The sequence below is a fragment of the Chenopodium album genome, chromosome 11 (assembly GCF_948465745.1).
Source record: "Chenopodium album chromosome 11, dcCheAlbu1.1, whole genome shotgun sequence".
NCBI classification, from domain to species: domain Eukaryota; kingdom Viridiplantae; phylum Streptophyta; class Magnoliopsida; order Caryophyllales; family Amaranthaceae; genus Chenopodium; species Chenopodium album.
In genome coordinates, this window is record NC_137844.1 from 28,087,412 (window position 1) to 28,108,583 (window position 21,172).

General features: G+C 33.2%; 1 protein-coding gene and 1 long non-coding RNA gene across 2 annotated transcripts; one reads left to right on the forward strand and one right to left on the reverse strand.

Moving 5' to 3' along the window:
* Positions 1–298: 298 nt before the first annotated feature.
* On the forward strand, positions 299–1,326 carry LOC145568770 (uncharacterized). Its single transcript, XR_014095940.1, has 2 exons — positions 299–544; positions 1,056–1,326. It is a non-coding gene; the product is annotated as an uncharacterized LOC145568770 (long non-coding RNA).
* A 12,516-nt stretch (positions 1,327–13,842) lies between these two features.
* On the reverse strand, positions 13,843–15,536 carry LOC145566495 (uncharacterized). Its single transcript, XM_081625899.1, has 4 exons — positions 15,290–15,536; positions 14,976–15,208; positions 14,562–14,884; positions 13,843–14,311 (listed from the first exon to the last, which is right to left on the reverse strand). The coding sequence occupies exons 1-4, from the start codon at positions 15,534–15,536 to the stop codon at positions 13,843–13,845; spliced, it is 1,272 nt and encodes a 423-aa protein (XP_081482025.1).
* Positions 15,537–21,172: the final 5,636 nt, after the last annotated feature.

A 21,172-nucleotide genomic window follows, 5' to 3' on the forward strand; every position in this document is an offset into this window, starting at 1 on the left:
AAGAATCCCAGCCATATACTTCCTCCGTTTTCTTTTACTTGCAACACACCTTTTAAGCACACAGTTTTAGGAGATGATTAGTGAGGGTAAACGAGCGATTTTATCAATATAATTTTTACACGAAAATTAGAATATAGTTAAGTATCATTTGTAAAAATTATAATGAAAAATTTGTCCATTTACATTACATAAACGAGAGCTCAAAACACGTGTCACAAGGCTGTGTTGCAAGTAAAAGAAAACGGAGGAAATATAAACCAAAACCCTAAATGCCTCTTTCATATTTTCTGAGATTGAGATCTGACTTTCAAGCAGCAACCCTAGTTCTCCAAATTTTCCCCTTTCCTCCCTCACCACCTCCCTCAGGCCTCAATCACGGTCACCACCTCCATCACCCCCTCAATCACGGTTTCTCACCACCGCCGCTTGTGTTTTCGCTCCCTTTCTCACTTCCCTTGCGACCATCGCTCAGGCGCTCATCCCCTAATCACTGACCACCTCTCCTCCGCTCCAACTTCACCGGCCATCGTCTTCCTTCTAGAAGGTAAGACTCTTCGATTTTTCGGTCATTTTAATGTGTTTTTAATTTTTATTGTTGAATAATTTTTATCTGTTGTATAATTTTTATTGTTGAAGAAAAATCGTGGGGTGTAATGGGTTTAAACGTTTTTTCTCAGATTTTGCAAGTTTAATTGTTTTTATTCTGTTATTTTTGGCAATTTTTGCGTGTTAATTTTTGGCATTTTTTTGCGCGATCTACTGATCTTTGATCTTTTAGTTTCTATGTTTTAGTTTGATACTTTGATATGTTGTGATGTTGTTGTTCTGCTGCTGTTTTGCAAGTAGTGTTAAGTGTCTTGATTTGTTTAGTCTTTGCATTTTATGTATTGATGTTATTCTACTTTTTTGCATTGTTGCTGTGTTAGTATTAAAGTTTCATGGAATGATTTAGTTTCTGGGTTTAAGTTGTATTTAGGCTCTATGACTTTCTTTTGATATACAAATGCTGAAATTCTTATTAATATATTTTTTTTTCTTTGAATCAAAATTGTCAGCAAAATGTTCGTGAAAATGGATTCGGAGATAGAGATCGATTAATGATGTCTTGCTGCTCTTTGCTGCTAAACAACTGAAGTGTTGAATTGTTGGGTTATTTTCAATGCTGCTATGTGTTGCTTTTATTGTATTTTAGGACTTTAATTTTTTATGGATGTAAATCTGTAATTTAGGCTTTTATTATGCTAATTGCAAAATTGGGTCAATATTTGTGGTGAAGACTCTATGGACTTCAGAAATTGTAAGGACTTAAGATGTTTAGCCTTTTAATTTAGGTTGTTACTTTTGTTCCAAAAATCAGGCCCAAAACAATAATTTCAAAAATCAGGCCCAAATGATAGGCCCAGTAAAATTTCAGTTTGGATTGGATTCAATTTCCAAAACTGAATTAAATCGGTTTGGATTGGATTGGATTGGATTGAATATGAATTCGGTTTGGAAATTTCAAAACCGAATTAATTCGGTTTGGATTCGATTTAGGCCAAAATCCAAACCGAATACCGAACTTTCACCCCTAAGTATAGGCGTGGTGCACCTATTTGCAACTAGGATACATGCGTCCTTATGCAACTAGGATACATGCAACACCAACCCAATAAAAGAAGCAGCCCAGTTACTAAACACGTCCAAATGCCCCAAAACGAAAACGCGACCCTTCCAAACCTTCACTTCCCAAACGCGACCCACTCCAAATCCATATTTTGGTTTTCAATTTATTTATTTTTTTTAAAAAAAAAAACCCCCGTTACTTCTCATTAATTTTTCAAAAATAAATTCTACAATTAAATTCTCTGATTTTCTCTCTCCAAACATTATTCTTTCTCCTCTACATGATTTTACTTCACTAAAAACTGAAAAAATCAACGATGGATACACGAGAAGAGATGCAAAATCAAAAAGATTGTCCTTAAAAAAAAGGTAAATTTTCTCTAATTTTTGTCCGAATTTTTCGATACTTTGTTCGACTTTTTTGTTTCATAATCATATTAGGAAACCAATGTTTATGTTCATATTTTGAATGATTATGTTCACTTCTAAAATGCATATGTTCATATTTTTTATGGCTATGTTCACTCTATGAAAAGCTAATGTTCACATTTAAGAGAACCTATGAATATGTTCATATTTTGCACGATTATGTTCTTTTTCTGGAATTTATATATTCGTACTTTTTTTTTTTTTGAATATGTACATATTTTTAATACTTATAATGCATATGTTTCATAATCATATTATTTTTTATTTCTTCAATTTTTATGTTCATAATTAAATGTCTTATATTCATAATAATAATTTCAAAATTCATGATGTAAATATGTGTTGTTCATGAAATATTCTCATTAAGTCTGTTTATGCATATGTTCTCTTTCTTAAATGCATATGTTTATATTTTTTATGTATATGTTCACCTTTTAAATGCTTTTATTCACTTTAAGGAAACCAATGCTTACGTTCATATATTGAATTATTATGTTCACTTTCTAATATGCATATGTTCATATATTTTTATGCCTATGTTCACTTTCTGAAAAGCTAATGTTCACATTTAAGGGAACCTATGCATATGTTCATATTTTGCATGATTATGTTCATTGATAAAAAAAAAATACAGCAAATCAGATAAAAATCAATTCGTTAGAAATAAGAAAATCGTAAATAACCTAATTAATCACAAAGATACCACATAAGAAATTGAAATTCACACATAGATCAAATGAATCGAACATAACCAAAAATCAAATGAAAATCAATTCATATAAGTTAGTCAAAAAAGTGAAAAAAAAAAAGGAGGAAAATCAATAAAAAAAAATAAAAAATCCCTAAGGAGATAGAAAGTGAAAAACTAAGGAGAAAAAACAGAGGAGAAGAAAGTGATAATGAAAATTTTTATTGAAATTCTAATGATAATTTGGATCTAAAGTATTATAAGAAAGAAAAGAGGAGAGAGAATATGGAAGAAGGAAACAAAAAATTTAAAAAAGGAAAGTAGTTACTCGCAAAAAACGTTGAACTAAATTTGGAAGAATGTTAAGTGGGCTGCTTTGAGCTGCATTTAAATGTTGTTGCAACCATTCTAGCTGCACAAGCATGCAGCTAAGTATATGCCATGCACCCTAGAGTAGGGTCTTCTACCTACACCCCCATATAAAACGATGTCGTTTAGCTTTACTCCCACTAACTCCTCACTTCCCATACATTACCCACTTGCTATAGTAACAATCTATACCCCACATACTAAATCAAAAAAAAAAAAAAAAAATGAACCACCATTTTTAAATTCTCTCTCTTCATCCTTTTTATTTTATCTCCCCATTTTTTCTCTCATCAAAATCTTCTATATTTGTAAATAAATTTCAGTAAAATGTTACAATTCTCTACAATAATCAAGCATAATGTCTAATACAAGAGAAAAATTTGCTCAATCGCTGGAAAAATTACCAAAACATAGTCGAAAATCAAAATTATAAGTGTTTTTTTGTTGATTTTTGAAATGAAAAAAAAGCATAATATCCTAGTTTTTTTTACTGGTTTTTCTTGCAATTGTGTTTTCATGAAAATAAAAGAAACATCAAGCTAATGTAACAACGTAAATATGATGATGTAACTTTACTTATTTTTGTAAAAAAAATTAAATAAAAAAAAAAGTGAATTTGTGGTGTGTTATTAGTTTATAAAATTATTGGATACAAAAAAAAACAAAAAAAAATTAAAAATAAAAAAAAATTAAAAACAGAGTATAATTGTCGCAATATTTTGGATAATTTAATCTATTTCGTATGAATATAGATTTGTAAATTCAGTTCGTAGTTGAAATTTCTACTTATGAATTCATTTTCAATTTGGTAAATGTTCATTTATAAATTAGTGTGATGTTATTCACATGTTAATACATTATTAATATAATTAATGTCCATTTTATATATTAGTACACGATCATTCACATATTAATATTCGTTCTTTTTTATATTTTGAAGTGGAAAATTCTTTTGATAAATGTTCATTTTTATATTGGTAGATGTTCAATCACATAATAGTATATGATCATATACATATTAAGATACAGTTATTAGAATTTAGATATATGATAAAAATATTTTTGTATCTTTTTCAAATATTTGCCACAGATTTAATAAGGAATTTCAATAAGAGTGTGATTTCTTGTTCTTGTCATGGAAGTGATTCTTACAATTGCAATTGAGATATATGAGTTTGTGACGTGCTCTTATATTATTAAAATATTCTAGATTTTGAAATGTAAATAGTAAATAATAGATATTGATTTCAGTTTTGAATACCAATAGTCGTCTTTTCTCATATGGATGAATGATCAATCACATGCATATTGATAGCTTCAAAAGTTTATTCACGTATATATTTCATGTTCGACGATTAATATCTTTCATGTTCATTTGCAATATAATATATGTTCATTTATATAATAATAGATGATCATTTTTATATTGAATAACTTTAATCATCATCATGTTGATTGTCATACTCATCCGTGTTCATTTTACACATGAAAATTGGTTCATTTTAATACTAATTCTTGTTTAAATCCAATAGCTTATAAATTTTATCTATTAGGTAATAAATAAATCGTAGATATAATGCAATAGCAAGAAAAAACTGAAGAAGATAGAAAAAGGGAAATCAAGAAGGCATGGAGTCGCCAAACAACATGAAACAATAACATCCACAAGCTTGAATTTTTCGAATATGGATCAAGAAGCTTTGATTTTATGTGTGGAGTTATATTCTATATTTTGATATTCAATATTTCAATTTTTGATGTGATACAAATTCACTTACCTTTGATTTTATTAAGAAGGAAACAATACTTTTTCTTTTGGAAATTTTGTCAACAACTACCAATTAAAGCACGAGTTTTGAAAACAACTATCTATTAATTTTTTATTTTATTTATTTTTTTATTTTATTTATTCATTTTTTTTTTTTTATAAAAGAACTATCACAAAGTTGTAAAAAGTTTAAATAGCACTACCACTATAACAATTTTGGCTAGAATCTCCGGCATTTGGGTTTCAATTTTTACCACTTTTTACCTTTATGAAGGGTAATTTAGTCAATTTAGATGGTTATTTTATGAAGTAAAGGTAAAAAGTGGAACCTACATGCCGAATATTCAAGTTGGAATTATTAGAGTGGTAGTGCTACTTAAACTTTTTACAACTTTGTGGTAGTTCTTTAAAAAAAATAAATTAATAGGTACTTGTTTTCAAAACACGCACTTTAATTAGTATTTCTTGACAAAATTTCCTTTTCTTTTTCCTTGAGCACTACATACTATATAACCAAATCCTTCAAAATAAATATCTAGTGATCTAGCTAGTGCCTATTATATATACAATGGTCATACCAAAAATGCAATTTGTTCATTAACAAAAAGCTAATAATAAATGTTCATAATAACTTAAATTTGTGATTGAGCATTGCCATTTTAAAATAATTGTCAATTTTAAATCTTCAGCAGATTGGAAAAGAAATCGCAATTAAGCTCTCATCATCTTTAAATAATTTTTACATGTGACATTTTGTTCATTACTTAATAAAAATCAATTTGTTCATTTTTATCATGATACATATTCATTTTTAATATAGATAAATATGTATTCATAAATAGTAACACATATGTACGATTAACGACTAATGATTCCTGAAAAAAATTGTTTAAGCATCAATAAACAATTTTTATTACCCTCATTAGAACAAACAAATCTTTTCATCTATATTGAATAATTTTTTCGTCTCTTACTCTTCCCAACTCTAATTCAAAATCCTTTTCTTAAATACATATAAATTATACATTTCATAAGCTTTTGCTTCAAATTTAAACTATTTCCCCACTGACTTAGCCTGACTTGCTTCTTCAAAAGCAATCATCAGTTTTTTCCACTGCATAACATACAAATGAACGATGTTATAAATGAACAAAAACAAAATAAAAATGTTAAATTACAAAAATACATTTGATCAACAAAAAATATATTAAAAACACACACACACACACATGTATGTATGTATGTATATATATAAATGATTATTTATCATTATATAAGTGAACATAATTCTAACACAACAAAAATAACAAATTGTAAAATATGTTCATAAATAAAAAAAAAATGTATATGCATAACTACAGTTTCGGGGTTTTCAGTGTCCCTCGGGAGAGTTACGTCACCAAGACTGGAGTCCTGTTGTCTGTACCTGCAAAACAAAGGAGACTCCAGGTGGTTGGAGTTCCGCCTCCGACAATCAAGTTAGAACGTGTACAGAGAAAGTAAAAAGGTGCGGAAAAGGTAAAATGAGATCTTCACGGATTTCGAGATAAGGTGTTTTTTCTGATATGAGAGGATTCAGTGTTTGTAATAAATGAACGTGCCCCAAAAATGGGAGAAATCTCCCTATTTATAGGGTCGTTGAAAAATGTGCCCTCTTTTAAATCACTCTGACCTAGATTTGATGGGTTGCGCCGTTTTGCAGCTTTCTCGGGAATTGGGTCATGAAGGCCGTCATTCTCTTGGGCCAAAATCATTGTAATTTTTTCACAAAATAGCCAAGTTGCCAAGTTGTACACTTTCGTGTCAAACATAGGTATACAAGCCAAGGCAACAGAAAAATGGACCAATCTTTAGTCCTAAGGTAGTATGCACTAACATTCAAAAGCTATTTTATGATATTAAATCCCCAATTACTCAAAAGAAATTCCAACACAATACTAATATATCACGCAATTACACACTTAATCCAACTTCCTAATTGCACACACAGCAGAAGACAAAGAATAAAACAGAACTCATGTTTTATCTTCAAGCTCAAACTCAGAATCACCTTAATCAGGCAAAAGAACAATGTCTCTCCCTACTTCAGACTCATTGGAATTACTTTCTTCACTAGAATGGGCACTTGGTCCTACGTCAATCACTTTTCTAGAGTTAACCAGTATTATAAAATAAACATTAAACAACCTAGTCTTAGCCAAATTATATTATATATTAACATAAATTACACCTAATTAAGAAGTCAATATTTCAAATATCCAATGTAAGAAGATACTCAAAATTCCAATCATTTAACCAAGACATTATTCACCACAACATAACAGGGTGCAATTAAATAGAGTCAATCATAAAAATAGCCTATCTACTATGCGTATTAATTAGTGTTAGTATAAGCATATTTACCTCCTCAATTTTCCTAGGTAGGTAATCTCTTGCTACATATCCAAAGCCCATAGCTATCATCGATTCAATATCAGCTTCCCTACTTTTCTTAAGATTAAGTGACAGCGAGCGTTTGATTTAAGGCTCAAAACCAACCCACGCTTCGCAGAGGAGATTATGTGCCTTCTTAACATCTCTTCCAGTCATTAGCATCATCGTTTCCTCGCAAAGCAGAGCTATATCATTACAGGACAGTCCAAGGAATTGCAGGGACGGGGTTACTAAATTCCTCGACATATGGGCGAAATTGATCGACCCATACTTGAAGGTTCGAAAAATCTCGTACCCATACGGGTGGCAGTCGCCTAAAAACAGAGCAGGAACTGTGAGAGTATCAACCAGTAACCTTAGAAATAGCCGACATTCGATCGACGGCTCTCCACCGCCGGTGACAATAATGCAGGGGTATGAGCGGTGGAATCCGGCAGATATTAAATTTTGAAATACCGCCAATTTTTCAACAACCAAAATAAAATCAGGGGAAACATCAGCTTGTGGTTCGACTCGAACGATGTTTGAAAGATTAATAGTATGAATCTGATCAAGGATGCTAGCATCTTCCCTAACCTCTTGATCTAGGTAAGAGAAATTCTTACCACAATTACATGCCTGATGAACCCCAAGTTGCCGGATTCGGTAGTAACACTCAAGGAAGAGCGAGTGCAAGAGAAATAGCAGGTCAATTCATCGACCCTTTTAACTAGTTTGCGCATGCAAATAGTAAGATTGAATTGGTCATTTTCACTGTTAAATTGGTAGTAGACATCCCTCATAGATCTAGGAAGCATGTGGTCTCCGAGTAACCGAGCTGTAGACACCTAATTGTGTCTCCCAAAAACCAAACCTAGTGATGAATATCTTTCATGTCATTGATTGTCGAATGAAGTGAAAGTGTGAAAAGTCTAGTGATGCGGTTATTTTTAATAAAAATACTTCTTTCTGTTTTCGAAAATATTCATTTTCGTACCTTGTTTATGAAAAAATGTCCAGTCTAATTTAGTTTGGTCCATGATATGGGTCCAATAATTGTATAGTTGGATGGGGTTTGAAAAGAGCTTTCCAACGATATATTATAAGCCCAATTCCGATGAATAATGAGGAAGTTATGGTCAAAATACTAAACTGGGCTTAAACCGGATTTTACCTACGACCCAATGATCATGTGGAGGGTCTAAAGGTTTAATCCCATTCCTAAACTAATTAGGATTAATTAGAAGCTTCTATTAATTTCTAAAAGATCTTAATTATCCTTTTTGAAAAGATAAGATCAAAGAATTTGAAATTGAATAAAACTCCTCTTTTTGAGAGACCTTGTCCTGTGCGAAATCAAAGATGATCAGATATTATTTTTGTGCTTCATAATATTTATCCAAATCTTATATGTTGGGATAGATCTTGAAATTCTCTTTCTAATGATATATTATAATATTAATTTCGAGCTATAACGAAAAAGATATGAAAGATTTACGAAACTCTATCCAAAACTGACGCCCTTCCACTATTTCGGCCATATTTTTTTATCTAAAACATATTTTAATCTGATTCTAATTGTCTTGGAAAGTAGACTTCAAGAGCTATCCAACGACATATTATATGACTTACTTCAACTTCTGGATCAAAAGATATGATAAAAACAAAATCCGTAAAAAATTGTCTCAGCGCGAAACGACAGCTATGTCGCGCCGCGGGGTTTTTGTCGTTTTGCGACAGACTATGTCGCGCGCGACAGCTCTGCGACAGAACCAATTTTATTCCGATTCAAATTCTAACTCTTTTCTATCGTTTTCGGACTATTTTCTCTATAAATAGGGTCGTATTTCCCCATTTTCAATCATCAACAAGCTTGATCATCAACATCATTTCTCTTCTCTCTCTATTCTTTTTCTAAGCCTAGCCCTTTTCAAAATACATCATACCTCATTCACAAGTTCTAGACACACCTAGCGAAGTTCGAAGTTGCCTTCGCCCTCGATGTGAAAGGTTGATAATTTCTGAGGGTTTGGTCCCAAATCTTATTTCAATTCTTAGATTAGATTTACTGTTTGATATTTTCCTTGAATTTACTAACGTGTGTATTTTGTTATTAGAAAGAGATACGAGGCATCGAAGTGAGTAATTTAATTGCTTAATTATTCTTTTGATATAGAAAGCATGCTTAGATTATTTTAATTCCTAGTATCATGTTAGGATGTCTTTATGATTTCTAGTATCATGTTAGGATGTTTTTATTGCTTTCTAGTATCATGTTTAGGTTGCTTCCTATCTCTTCTATCATGTTAGTATCATGTTAGGGATAAAACTTTGATTTTTATTGTTTAGTAACATGTTAGGATGTGTTATTAATCTTGTTAGTATCATGCCTAAGATCTTGCTATTATTATGCTTTGAGATTGAGATTGTTATGATGATGATGATTGTTGTTATTATGTTGCTTGATATATAATATTGTTGTTTCTTGATCACGCCCTCTCTTGCAGGTTTAAAGGGAATTTGTACTTGTAATCACGCTTAATAAGATAATTAATAATTTTATTTAGGCTAATATGATTATAATTCAAGTGATCGCCAATAAAAGTTTTGTTTGTGCATTAATATTCAACCAACATAGATAAACAGGTTTAGGGTTAACCTAATGATTGTATGTTAGTCAGAAAGTGCACAAGAATATGAGAAGAATAAAGTAGAGGTTTTTTTAGGGCAGGTTCAATCTCTTTTAGGTTGGATTTGTATTTTCATCCCGAATATCTAGTCATGGTTCAGGACCGCTATAGAGTTAGCGATTTCATGGATCGTGAAGGGGTGTAACCTTCACCCTGTGGACGGTTTACAAGTTCCTAAAACTTGTTGGCGACTCTTCTACTCTAACTTCCTTCCCTTTGGACGCCACCATACTTAAGTGTATAATCACAGTGGGGTTCAGGCGTAGGATACTTGAAATATTCCCTACACGAGCCTTTAAGGTTTCTAATAAGATATCGAGCTGAATAACGAGGCGGCCGACACTTTCGATGTGTAATAGTAGATGTGATGGATTTGACATATGCAAATATTTTAGTTTATTAGAGAAACACAACTCCACCACTTTCCTTTGTGGTGTAGGGCAGCTGAACACCATAATTTTGAAGACAGTGGCCTAGCAATCCCCTAATCTTGACTATCATTTTGTTAGGGCTAATTTCTTTCACTTCATCAGAATAATCACGGCCCAAACCAATGTCAACTAGGCTTAGATTGGCTAATTGATTTTGCACAACATCCATATTAACCAAAATTAGGTGGGTTGAGAGTAGTGGCGAATCTAGCACCTTTTTTAAAGTGGGTTCAAATTATAAAAATTAAATTCATTCAAATAAAATAAATTTAATTATATGAATCATTTTAAAAAACATTTAATGCATTTTTCTAATGACTTACAAAACAAATATAATTCAGTGAGAAACAACTATGAATTTTGTTATGAAAATAATTATGAGCACAATTTTGTTTTATTAATGATTACTTCGGTGTAGATAAATGTTTTCTATGTTTATACAATTAATACAGTAATCTAATATATTTATATAATATTATATATATCTAATTCAAGCTTGTGTAATCCATCGGTATTATTGTTGAAGTAAAATTAGTTATTAAAATATGAAATATTAAAATAATATTAAAATTATTTATGCATTAACAAATTACATGAAAATATAAAATAACCAATTATGTGTAACTGCGTAAATATTATATCTTACATAATTAACTCATGTAATTTTTAGTTAAAGACAAGTTGTAATACCCCGTTTTTTGATACGTATTTTTCTAATTAATTAATTATTATTTCCTTAAAAGGGTATTTTAGTAATTTAAATTACTATTTGACTTTTGGAGCCAAAATGATATTTGAATTTTATCGCCAAAAGTATTTTTGAAACTTAATTATTATTTTTAGATTTTGGATATGATTTCTTATCCTTTTATTTTATTTTAAAAACCAAATTATTTATATATATATATATATCGGATATTTTAATTAAATAAAATTATATTTTATTATTTATTTAAGATGGCCGAAAATTCCTAATTTAATGACTATGATTTTCGGATTTTCTATGTATAGAAAATCTTATTTTCTTAGTTATTTTATTGGAAAAATTGGTTTTAATTATCCCAACTTTCATTCATTTACTTTAAATAATCCCAACTTTGGATTATTATTGAATAATCCCAACTTTAGGGGATATTCGTTTTTATTAATCCCAACCGGTTTTCAACCTGATATAACAGGTTATCTAGGGCACGTGGTAACATGTGATTGGTCGGAAAATAAAAAAATTTAAAAGAAAAAAGAAAAACTTATAAAATTAAAAAAAAAAACTTTAAAAAAAAAGTTCATTCACGTCAACATCCATCCTCACCCAACCCGACAGCCAACCCCCTCGATCTTCAACACGAGCACCAACAATAGCAGCACCAGCAAAGGCAAGAAGATTCCACCACATCGGATCAGAATCAAAATCAAGATGATTCAGATTACAAGGTTGTTGCTGATCTTGTTGTTAATAAGTTCAAGAAAGTTATCTCCCTCCTCGACCGCTCTCGCACCGGTCATGCCTGCTTTCGTCGCGGCCCTCTTCACCACTAAAAGTTGAGTCGTGTGACGACTTCAGATGCTGCTGCTGCTGCGGTGGCGGCAGCGATGACTGTGTCTTCCTCCTCGACCACTCTCGCATTGGTCATGCATGCTTTCGTCACAGCCCTCTTCACCACTAAAACGCACAACAAGCACAGTCGTCGCTGCCGCCACCGCAGCAGCAGCAGCATCTGAAGTTGTCACACAACTCAACTTTTACAAGGGTATTTTAGTCATCTTAGATGCAAAGATTACCATCTCTCCCACATAATAACCACCCTCACCATAGTCAACCCCAACCCTAACCCCAACCCCTTGGTTACCAAAACCGAGCGTAAAGATTCATCTACTACCATAAACTTCTCATCCTCAACCCACTTCCGAAACCGCCACCACCACCCTTGAAATCGCCCCCAACCACCACGAAATCAACCATCTCCTTCCTCCACCTCTTCCCCATCCTCGAAATCCCTTTCTCTAGCCTAGAAACCCTATCTCATCCCCTTCCCAAGCCTCGAAACCCAATCCCATCCCATCCCTTTTCGGCGGTTTTCGGGTCATTCCAGTGGTGGGTTAGGCGAGGAGGGTTAGTTCGTGGATAGGGCAGCCACGTCAGAGGTGGCTTGCTAGTTTTTTTTTTTTTTTTTTTTTTTTTTTTTTTTTTTTTGCTTAAAAAAAATATATGTGATCAATCAAATTCTAACACGTGGCTATCAAACCAAAAAAAAAAAAAACAAGGGAAATTCTCAATGGTAAGACTAAACTTCTTACTTTTCTCAATGGTAAACACTTAATTTTTTCATTATCTTTGGTAAACCTCAATTTGTTATGTTAAGCTATGGTAACATTAATGACGTGATTAGGCAATTTATACTCTGACCATGGTTAACTATACACTTAATGACTAATTTAACCTTAATTCCCATTTCCCTCTTAAATCGTTTCCCCCAATTTTCCCCTTTATATGAACCCTAATTTTTTCAATCTCAAATTCTTTGTGAAATTCTCGCAATCCCCAATTGAATGAGCATGTCAAATTCGCGTTTCTTCCTCCTCTTTAAAGCCAGTCACCATGGAAGATAGGATAGGTTGGGTGAAGCTTGTTCGGTGTAAGTGTGTTCCCCCCAAAATCGTTGCTGTGAAGATTTCAGAGACTGCTAAGAATCCTCGAAGATTTTTCTTCAAGTGTAGAAGTTGCGATTTCTTTGCTTGGTTGAAGGAAGAGGACACAATTAGACCGGGGGCTGTTGAATTTGGGGTTGAACAAGGTGGCACTTTTGCTGTTATTGGGAGGCTCGATGAATTGGTTAATTTCATCAAAGTAATTGTGGCAGTAGCTCTGATTATGTATTTTATTCTATTTTTTGTTGTTGCAATGTAATGTAGTTTGAAGGATTAGGGTATAAGGTGTTGTTTTGATAATGGAATTCTAATCAGTAATGTACCCCTTTATCTATGAATAAAATGCAATTTTTATGCATTTTTTTAATTATTTTTTAGTTAATGGAATTAGTTGAATATGCATCATAAAGTGGGAGCAAATTTAATCTAATTTAAATCTGATTATAGGTAAAGAAAAAAAGAAGGCATAATAAGAAAGCAAATATCCCCAATATACTTCAAAGACCATATACTTCAAATATCACACAAATTTGTCCAAAATAACCATTGCATCCAGATGAACACTTGATTGCACATGTAATGCAATTATCTAGGTTAATACATGTCCAAAAAAACCAAGTAACTATCATCTAATACATGTACAAAAAAAAAAACCAAACTACTGTCAAATTAAACAGGTTGTGATGCTGACACTCCTGTTTTAGCCTTCTTAGTTCTTAAAGACACCCTTATGGGTTTTGAGGAACTTGCAGCAATAGTAGGATCTGGTTAGCTGGCTGAAACCCCTTTTTTCTGCCTTTTTTATTACTTCTTGGCCTGAGATTGTGATTTACCACCCAATGCAGCCTTCTCTTTCCCAGTCAAGCCACCTTGGCATGTTTGTGAGTTATGACAAAACTGTTGGCATTTACCACATCTAACAGTCCTAGATCTCTTGCATTTAGCTTTCTCACCTTCTTCTCTTCTTCTGTTTCTAGCTGGCCTTCCAATCCCACTTTTCATAGCTGGTGGGCCTATTTTTGGATACTGACTATCAGGCCATTGTTCCACATTAGGTACAGCCTTGACACAGTTGCCATAAGTGAGCTTATACCTCCTAACTGAGTACCACTCACTTATGTACTTTCTTGGGACATCATTAGCATGTAGTATGGCCCTCATAGCATGTTTGTAGGGCAGTATAGAAAGTTGCCATGCATTACAAGCACAAGTCAGTTCCTTAAGGCTAACAGGAAGAACTGACTTGCCATCCAAAATCTCATATTCACCATCTCTAGATTATAGGCATTTACAACTCCTTGATTCATGGCTTATCACTTGCATCCTTTTCATGATGTTATGACAGATATCATCCACCCATCCCTTACAAACTTCCCTTCTTGTAGCCATCCTGGCCATTGTCAACCTCCTAATCCCTACAATGTTAACATTATTAGCATATATACTCTTAGAACTTCATTGTTTAAAAACAAAGCATTCTAACCAAACAATTACCTTCAAGGAGAGTCAATACTAGTTTGTACCTATCAGCCCCTAAAGTGGAATTGAAGCTTTCCACAAAGTTAAACTTGTTTGTATCACACTTTATAGCTGGGTTGAAAGCATGTTTTGACCAAGTTGACTGTGCTCCAACCTCTGACAGCCACACTAATGCTTGCCTATTGGCTTTTTTCATAGCTTCCATGGCTTTTCTGAAGGTGAATGGGTTGTATGCCCCAACTGCTTTCCAAAATAGTTGGAACATTAATAGACCAGGAAACTGCACCTTGAAATTCTTCACCAAATGCTTACAACAATACCTTCTCCCCACTTTTGGCCATAACTCAGTCAAGGCAACATCAATACCCTTAACAATCACATAAACAAGTATTAGTAATGTCAGATAAGTAAGCAATAAAAGACAAACTAAGATTATAAATTCAATCACAAAACCATACCTTTTGCCTATCAGACATTATGCACCATCCATCACCCTTGCCAGAGTCTTTTAGAGCATTCTTCAAATGCCAAATGAAAAATTTCCAGCTATCACTGTCTTCTGCTCCTACTATTGCCCATGCAGTTGGAAATATCTCATTATTTCCATCTAAAGCAACTGCTGAGAGTAACACTCCCCCATAATTACCCTTAAGATGAGCCCCATCTACACCAATTAGGCTTCTACATCCAGCTGTCAACCCATCTAAGCAAGCTTATATAAAAATGCTGTTGAATTGTATTGGCCTCTCAGGACTTGGTTTTGTCCAGGCACAGTTAGAAAAAGAGCCTGGGTTTAATTCTTTAAGTACATCACAGTACATGGGCAAATCCTTGTAGGAGACATCATGGCCACCATGAATTTCAATCAGTGCTTGTGTTCTGACCCTGTACAAGGTGCTTTGAGCCATATGAACTCCATATCTTTGAAATAACAGATCATTAAGAGATTTGGCAAGGATATCATTATTGGCCATGATTTCATCTAATAACACTCTCTTAGCCCATCGAACATTCACCATGTTATTCCTTGATTCAAGCCCTTGGCATGTATGTTCTGTGTGCTAAATGCTTTTAATGGCCCATGTTGTACCATCTGCAAGAACTGATGCATGCAACCTCCAGCCACAATGAACATCTGAGCATCTAACACCATACCTTAAGTTGCTAGCATAGTCCACAATAACAGCAAACCCACACTGGATGCAATAATCTCTGACAACATCTCTGAGATGTTGCTTGTCAGTGAACAGTTGCCACTCCTTGAGCACAATCTTCCCAAAACCCTCATCTTTGTACACTTCACCATTGTTGTATAATTTAGTGAGGTAATTATCTTGTTCATTCTCACACTCAAACACTGGATCCTCAAATGGATCATAACAATCTTCAATCATAGGCACACTGTCCTTTTTCTTAGATATCTCTTCTTCTTCCAAACTTTCATCATCTGTCTCCTCTTCCATGTACTCATCAGATCCCATATCTGGATTGTATGTGTCATCTGCCTCATCACCCTGATTATCTTCATCATTGAACAATACCAAACTAGCATTCTCAGTGTCCTCTCCTAAACTAATAGACATTTCTCTAGTACTGTTATCCCCATCAGCACCCACATTATTAAGATCACTCTCCCCTCCACTAGTACTAGTGCTAATCACAATGCCTCTCCTTCTAACAGTGCTCCTAAGAAATCTAGTTCTGTTATCCCCACCAACACCCACATTGTTAAGATCACTCTCCCCTCCACTAGTACTAGTGCTAACCACAATTCCTCTCCTTTTTGCAGTGATCCTAGGCAGTCTTCTTTGAAAAAATGCTGAAGCTCTAGAAGAGTTAGAAGACTCATGTCTCCCTAACACTCCAATACCAAACTCTCCAATATTTTTCAAGGGTGGTATTAATGTCTGAGTTGATGGTTGGGGTTGTGAGTCTTGGATAATGACTTCAGTTGGGGCTTGGTACTCAGGGACCTGTGTTTCAGCTTAGTTAGTTTGGTGAGGTTGCCATGGGGTAGGGGAGATGTTGAACCAATTCTCTAGTGCATTCCCCCTTCCTCTCCCTCTCCCTATCTCTCCCAGTTTCTGTTCCGATACCTCTCCTTCCTCCTCTCCCTCTACCTCAACCTCTCCCTCTCCCAGTTTCAATCCCTCTCTCAATCCCAATTTCTGTCCCAATTTCAATCCCTCTCTCGGTCCCAGTTTCTGTCTCTATCCCTCTCTCAGTCCCAGTTTTTGTCCTAGTTTCTCCCTCTCTATTAGCACCTCTTCCTCTACCAGACCCTCTCCCTCTAGCCCTTCCTCTACTAGACCCTCTCCCTCTACCCCTTCATGTCCCTCTCAATCTCTCTATCTCCATCTCTTCTTCTAGTCTTTGTTCAATCTCAGGCCAAGTTTCAGCTGGATCATAAGTTAATACCTCAGGTTCAACTAGAGGTTTTACACCCAACCCCTGAACATGGTTATCAAATTTAAAAACCACTTCAGCTTCAATCAAATCAGGCACTTTCTTCTTCCCAGGGGTAAGTTTTTTCCTAGCACTAGCATTTTCAGTCTCAATAATTGGCTGCTTTCCCTTAACAAGTAACCTAGCTACTGCAACAACCTTAGTGTCCTTAACACCATCCCCAACCCATATATAAATCTCTTTCTTGTCAGGCAAGTTCACAAACATATTCATCAAATCACTATCACTCTCAAGCTTCACATATCTCATTTTATACACATAATTAAATGTGGGATTTTGGGGGTATTTCAACATTGTTTTCCTGTGCTTTTTCCCACTACTCTACAACAAGGTCTATCAAATTCACCTTATCTGCATCATCAACCAAGACAGACCCATCTTTACCCCTATAATGAAACTGTAGCACTATATTTTCATCCATTCTGCAAAAACCACATAAATAAACAAGAACTAATCACTACTTGGGTAAGAATTATACCCTACACAGATATCATAGCAAACAACAAAGCCAACAACTTTTACAACAAAATCATGCAATTCTAAGACATACACTAGTAACAATATCAACTCCAACAATTAAGATTGTCAACATGCTGTAATTCACCATCAAACATTCAAACATTGCATATTAAACCCAAAAACAGAGCACAGCACAATGTAAAGCACAATTCGAAACATACCTGACTTCAATTGGCAATATTAGTGGTGTCAAGCTTCAAAAGATCGAACTTTGTTCACAAACAAACAATCGTCGACGAAATTTCACCCACAAAACAATCGTAATTCCTCGCAATTATTTCCCAGAATTTCGAGAAAAAATCCCCAAAAAACCCCTTCGATTGTTCGCTTTACAATAGACAAATTACTACACACAAAACACCCAAAACCCAGAAATTTCCAACCCTAATTTTTTCGAAAAGCAATAAACTTGAAGAATTCCTCACTTTCTCTCTTTGATGTTCCAACTGCAGAAATTGAAGAAGATGGAACGATTTAATACCCAGACTTCAATTTTGATTAGACATAAGTGGTTGGAGGAATTTAAATGGGGGCAATTTTGGCACTTCATGTGTTTTTTTATTAATTTAAATTCGTTAACCATGGTTAGAGTATAACCTAATCACGTCATTAATGTTACCATTAGCTTAACACAACAAATTGAGGTTTACCAAAGATAATTAAAAAAATAAGTTTTTACCATTGAGAAAGTAAGAAGTTTAGTCTTACCATTGTGAATTTCCCAAAAAAAAAAAAAAAATACTATTTAACAGGTTACCGATCACTTGAGACCAATAAAAGCAAATACCCCCTAAAGTTGGGATTACTCAATAATAATCCAAAGTTGGGATTATTTAAAGTAAATGGGCGAAAGTTGGGATTATTAAAACCAAATTTTCCTATTTTATTTAGTGAGTAATTGGTATTATATTAATTAATTATTTTATACAATAAATATTATTTACACAATTATTTTTAAGCCTAAAATCTAGCAAAATAATTTCCTAAACACTACTAATATGGTCCGAAAATTTGGAGCTATGGAAGCTCAAAATTTTCGGCCACTTTGGTTGGATTTTGGGTGATTTATTTTGGTAATTAATTATCACCTTAAAATCTCTTATTTTCCTTAATTTTATTTTTCCATCTCCTAAATATTTAATCATCTTATTTTCCTACCTTGTATCTTTCTTGATTATTCCCCAAGTAATCTCTTTTGCCATATTATTTTTCATGACAACACACTTTACTTAAATTAATTATTCTTAGTCACCTTAATATTAAATTTTCCATAATTCTTTATCTCTCTTCTCCAAGTAATTTCCTTAATTATGTTTACCATAATTCTTCCTACATTCTCCTGCCATAATTCTTTCATTCATGAGCCTATAAATACCCCCTCATACCTCTCATATTGTTTACACCAAAACCCAATTCTCTTCTTCTCTCTTATCCTTCTTTTCCCTCAACCTTTTCTTACTTTCTTTTCCTCTTTTCTAAAAGAAATTCAGCCCATATACCTTTGGAGCCAATTTTCGGGCACTTCTGATCAGTTTTTGGGGGTTTTGATGTTTCACAGAAGATTGTTCCTCTCAAAAAATCCTTGAGGTTAGGCTCAAGAATCACCCAATTCAAATTTATATTGAACAAGTTATGGCCTCTGCAATTTCTGCCTATTCTTTCCAACGCAAATTCAATTCTCTTTAATCCTATTCCTTTATTTTCTTCATGGTTAGTTTTCTAAAATATAATACCTATTTCAAAGTTATAATTTTATATTAAATTATTATTTTTTAAAAAGATTTTTATAGTCCATGCACATTAGATTTGAGTTTATGTCCAAAGATGTTGTGATAACCTTATGGTTATGTTAATTGCAAGGTATATTCGTGATTGAACTTTGAAAGTGCGAAGTGTTGATTGATATTCGGAATCAAGGTACGTTTAGGTGGCTAGATATCTTTGAAAGTGAATGGTTTGAATAACATGTTTTATATGATTTTATTGGTGATTGAATAATATTGGTTTGAATTATGATGTATGAAATAAATTATGTTTGGAGGTATTGATTTTAATATTTGTTTTAATAAATGTACTTTTGAAGGTTTGATTTTCATATCATGTTTTGAATGGTTTGAATTACTTATCATATTTGAATAAAGAAATTGATTTGAAAAGTTTGATGAATTAAATAAAAGGTTTTTCAAAGGAAAAGTTATTGATTTTGTAAAGTTATTTATATGAGATTTAATTCTCAAGTATGGTTGATTTTGAAAGCATTTTGAATTAAATAAAAAGGAGTTTTTGAGTTATTCTATTATAATGGTTGATTTTATTCAAAGAGAAATTTCATGAGAATTATTGAATTATTTATAAAAACTATACAAGCATGATGTTTATATTAATCTCACTATGCGGATTCATTGAAGACTATGGACTTTGTATGACCTAGTCTTTCTTCAAGAATAGCCTTGAAATAATAGGAGACTAGCTTGAGGGGTGTGCACACTTACAGCTTATTTGGATACCGATTTAGGAAGGAAGGGGAGGGAAGGGGTAGGGAGGGGAGGGAAGAGAAGAGAAGGGGAAGGAAGGGAGGAAGAAATCCAGCTCCCTTTTTGGATAAAGGAGAAAAGAAAGGGGTGGGAGGGAAAACAACCATCCGCAACGTCGTGCTCCTTTGTTCCGTTCAACATCCAAATTTCAATTCACAATCAAACCAAAAAAACCTTGATTTTCTTCTTCTTCCTAATGATCTACCTTGATCAACACATGATTTTTTCATCTTCAATTCAATCATGGCGAATTACGCAATTCCTTAATTCAAGCAAAAATTAAATTTTGGAACAATTATTGAATGGGAATCAAAGAGCCCAGCGAAAAAGGTGGAGAAAAAGTTTGCTCGAATACTGGAAACCATTGAAATTGACAACCACAACAATGGTGAATTGGTGGAAAATTTGTGGAAAAATTGAAATTGGGTATAGAAAATTGAAATTAGGGTTAGAAAATTGGTGGAAATATGCATAAGTAGAATTCCAGCCATTTGAGGAGAGAGAAAATTTCTGGATTTTTTTTTAAAATAAAAAGGGTAAAGTTGTCTTTTCATAAAAAATCAGTTTGTATAATTTATTTTTCTTTTAAATCTGTTTTGTATAATGTATTTTCCTTCCAAATCTTTTCAAATTTGGAAAGATTTTATTGTTAAGCAATTATTGAAATATTTTTCCCCCAAATCCTTTCCTTCCATTTCTTTCCCCTCCATAATTTACTACCCAAATGAAGGAAATTGCATCCCTCACTTTCCCTTCTCTTCCTTTCCCCCCAAATCCCTCTATCCAAACAATGTGTTAGAGAGGAGATTGAGTTTTTGAAAATAATTGATTTTATTAATCATTATTATTGAGTTATTGGAATCGTTTTGAGAAAATATTTAGAATTGGTTTTGAATCATGAGTTTGGAATTTATTGGATAAATTATTGGAATTGGTTTTAAAAGCATGTTAGCAAATAAATTGAGTTTACATTATCTTGCACTTATCGTACTTAGCATATTTTGCTAATCCGTATTTCCTATTTGTTTTGGTTCGCCCTATTTACCGTAATGGTAATCAGTGTTGACTATTTTCAGGTGGAGTCATGAATGAGCATATGAGAGTCCCGGGATTTGCTTCACCTAGTTTAGGAATGT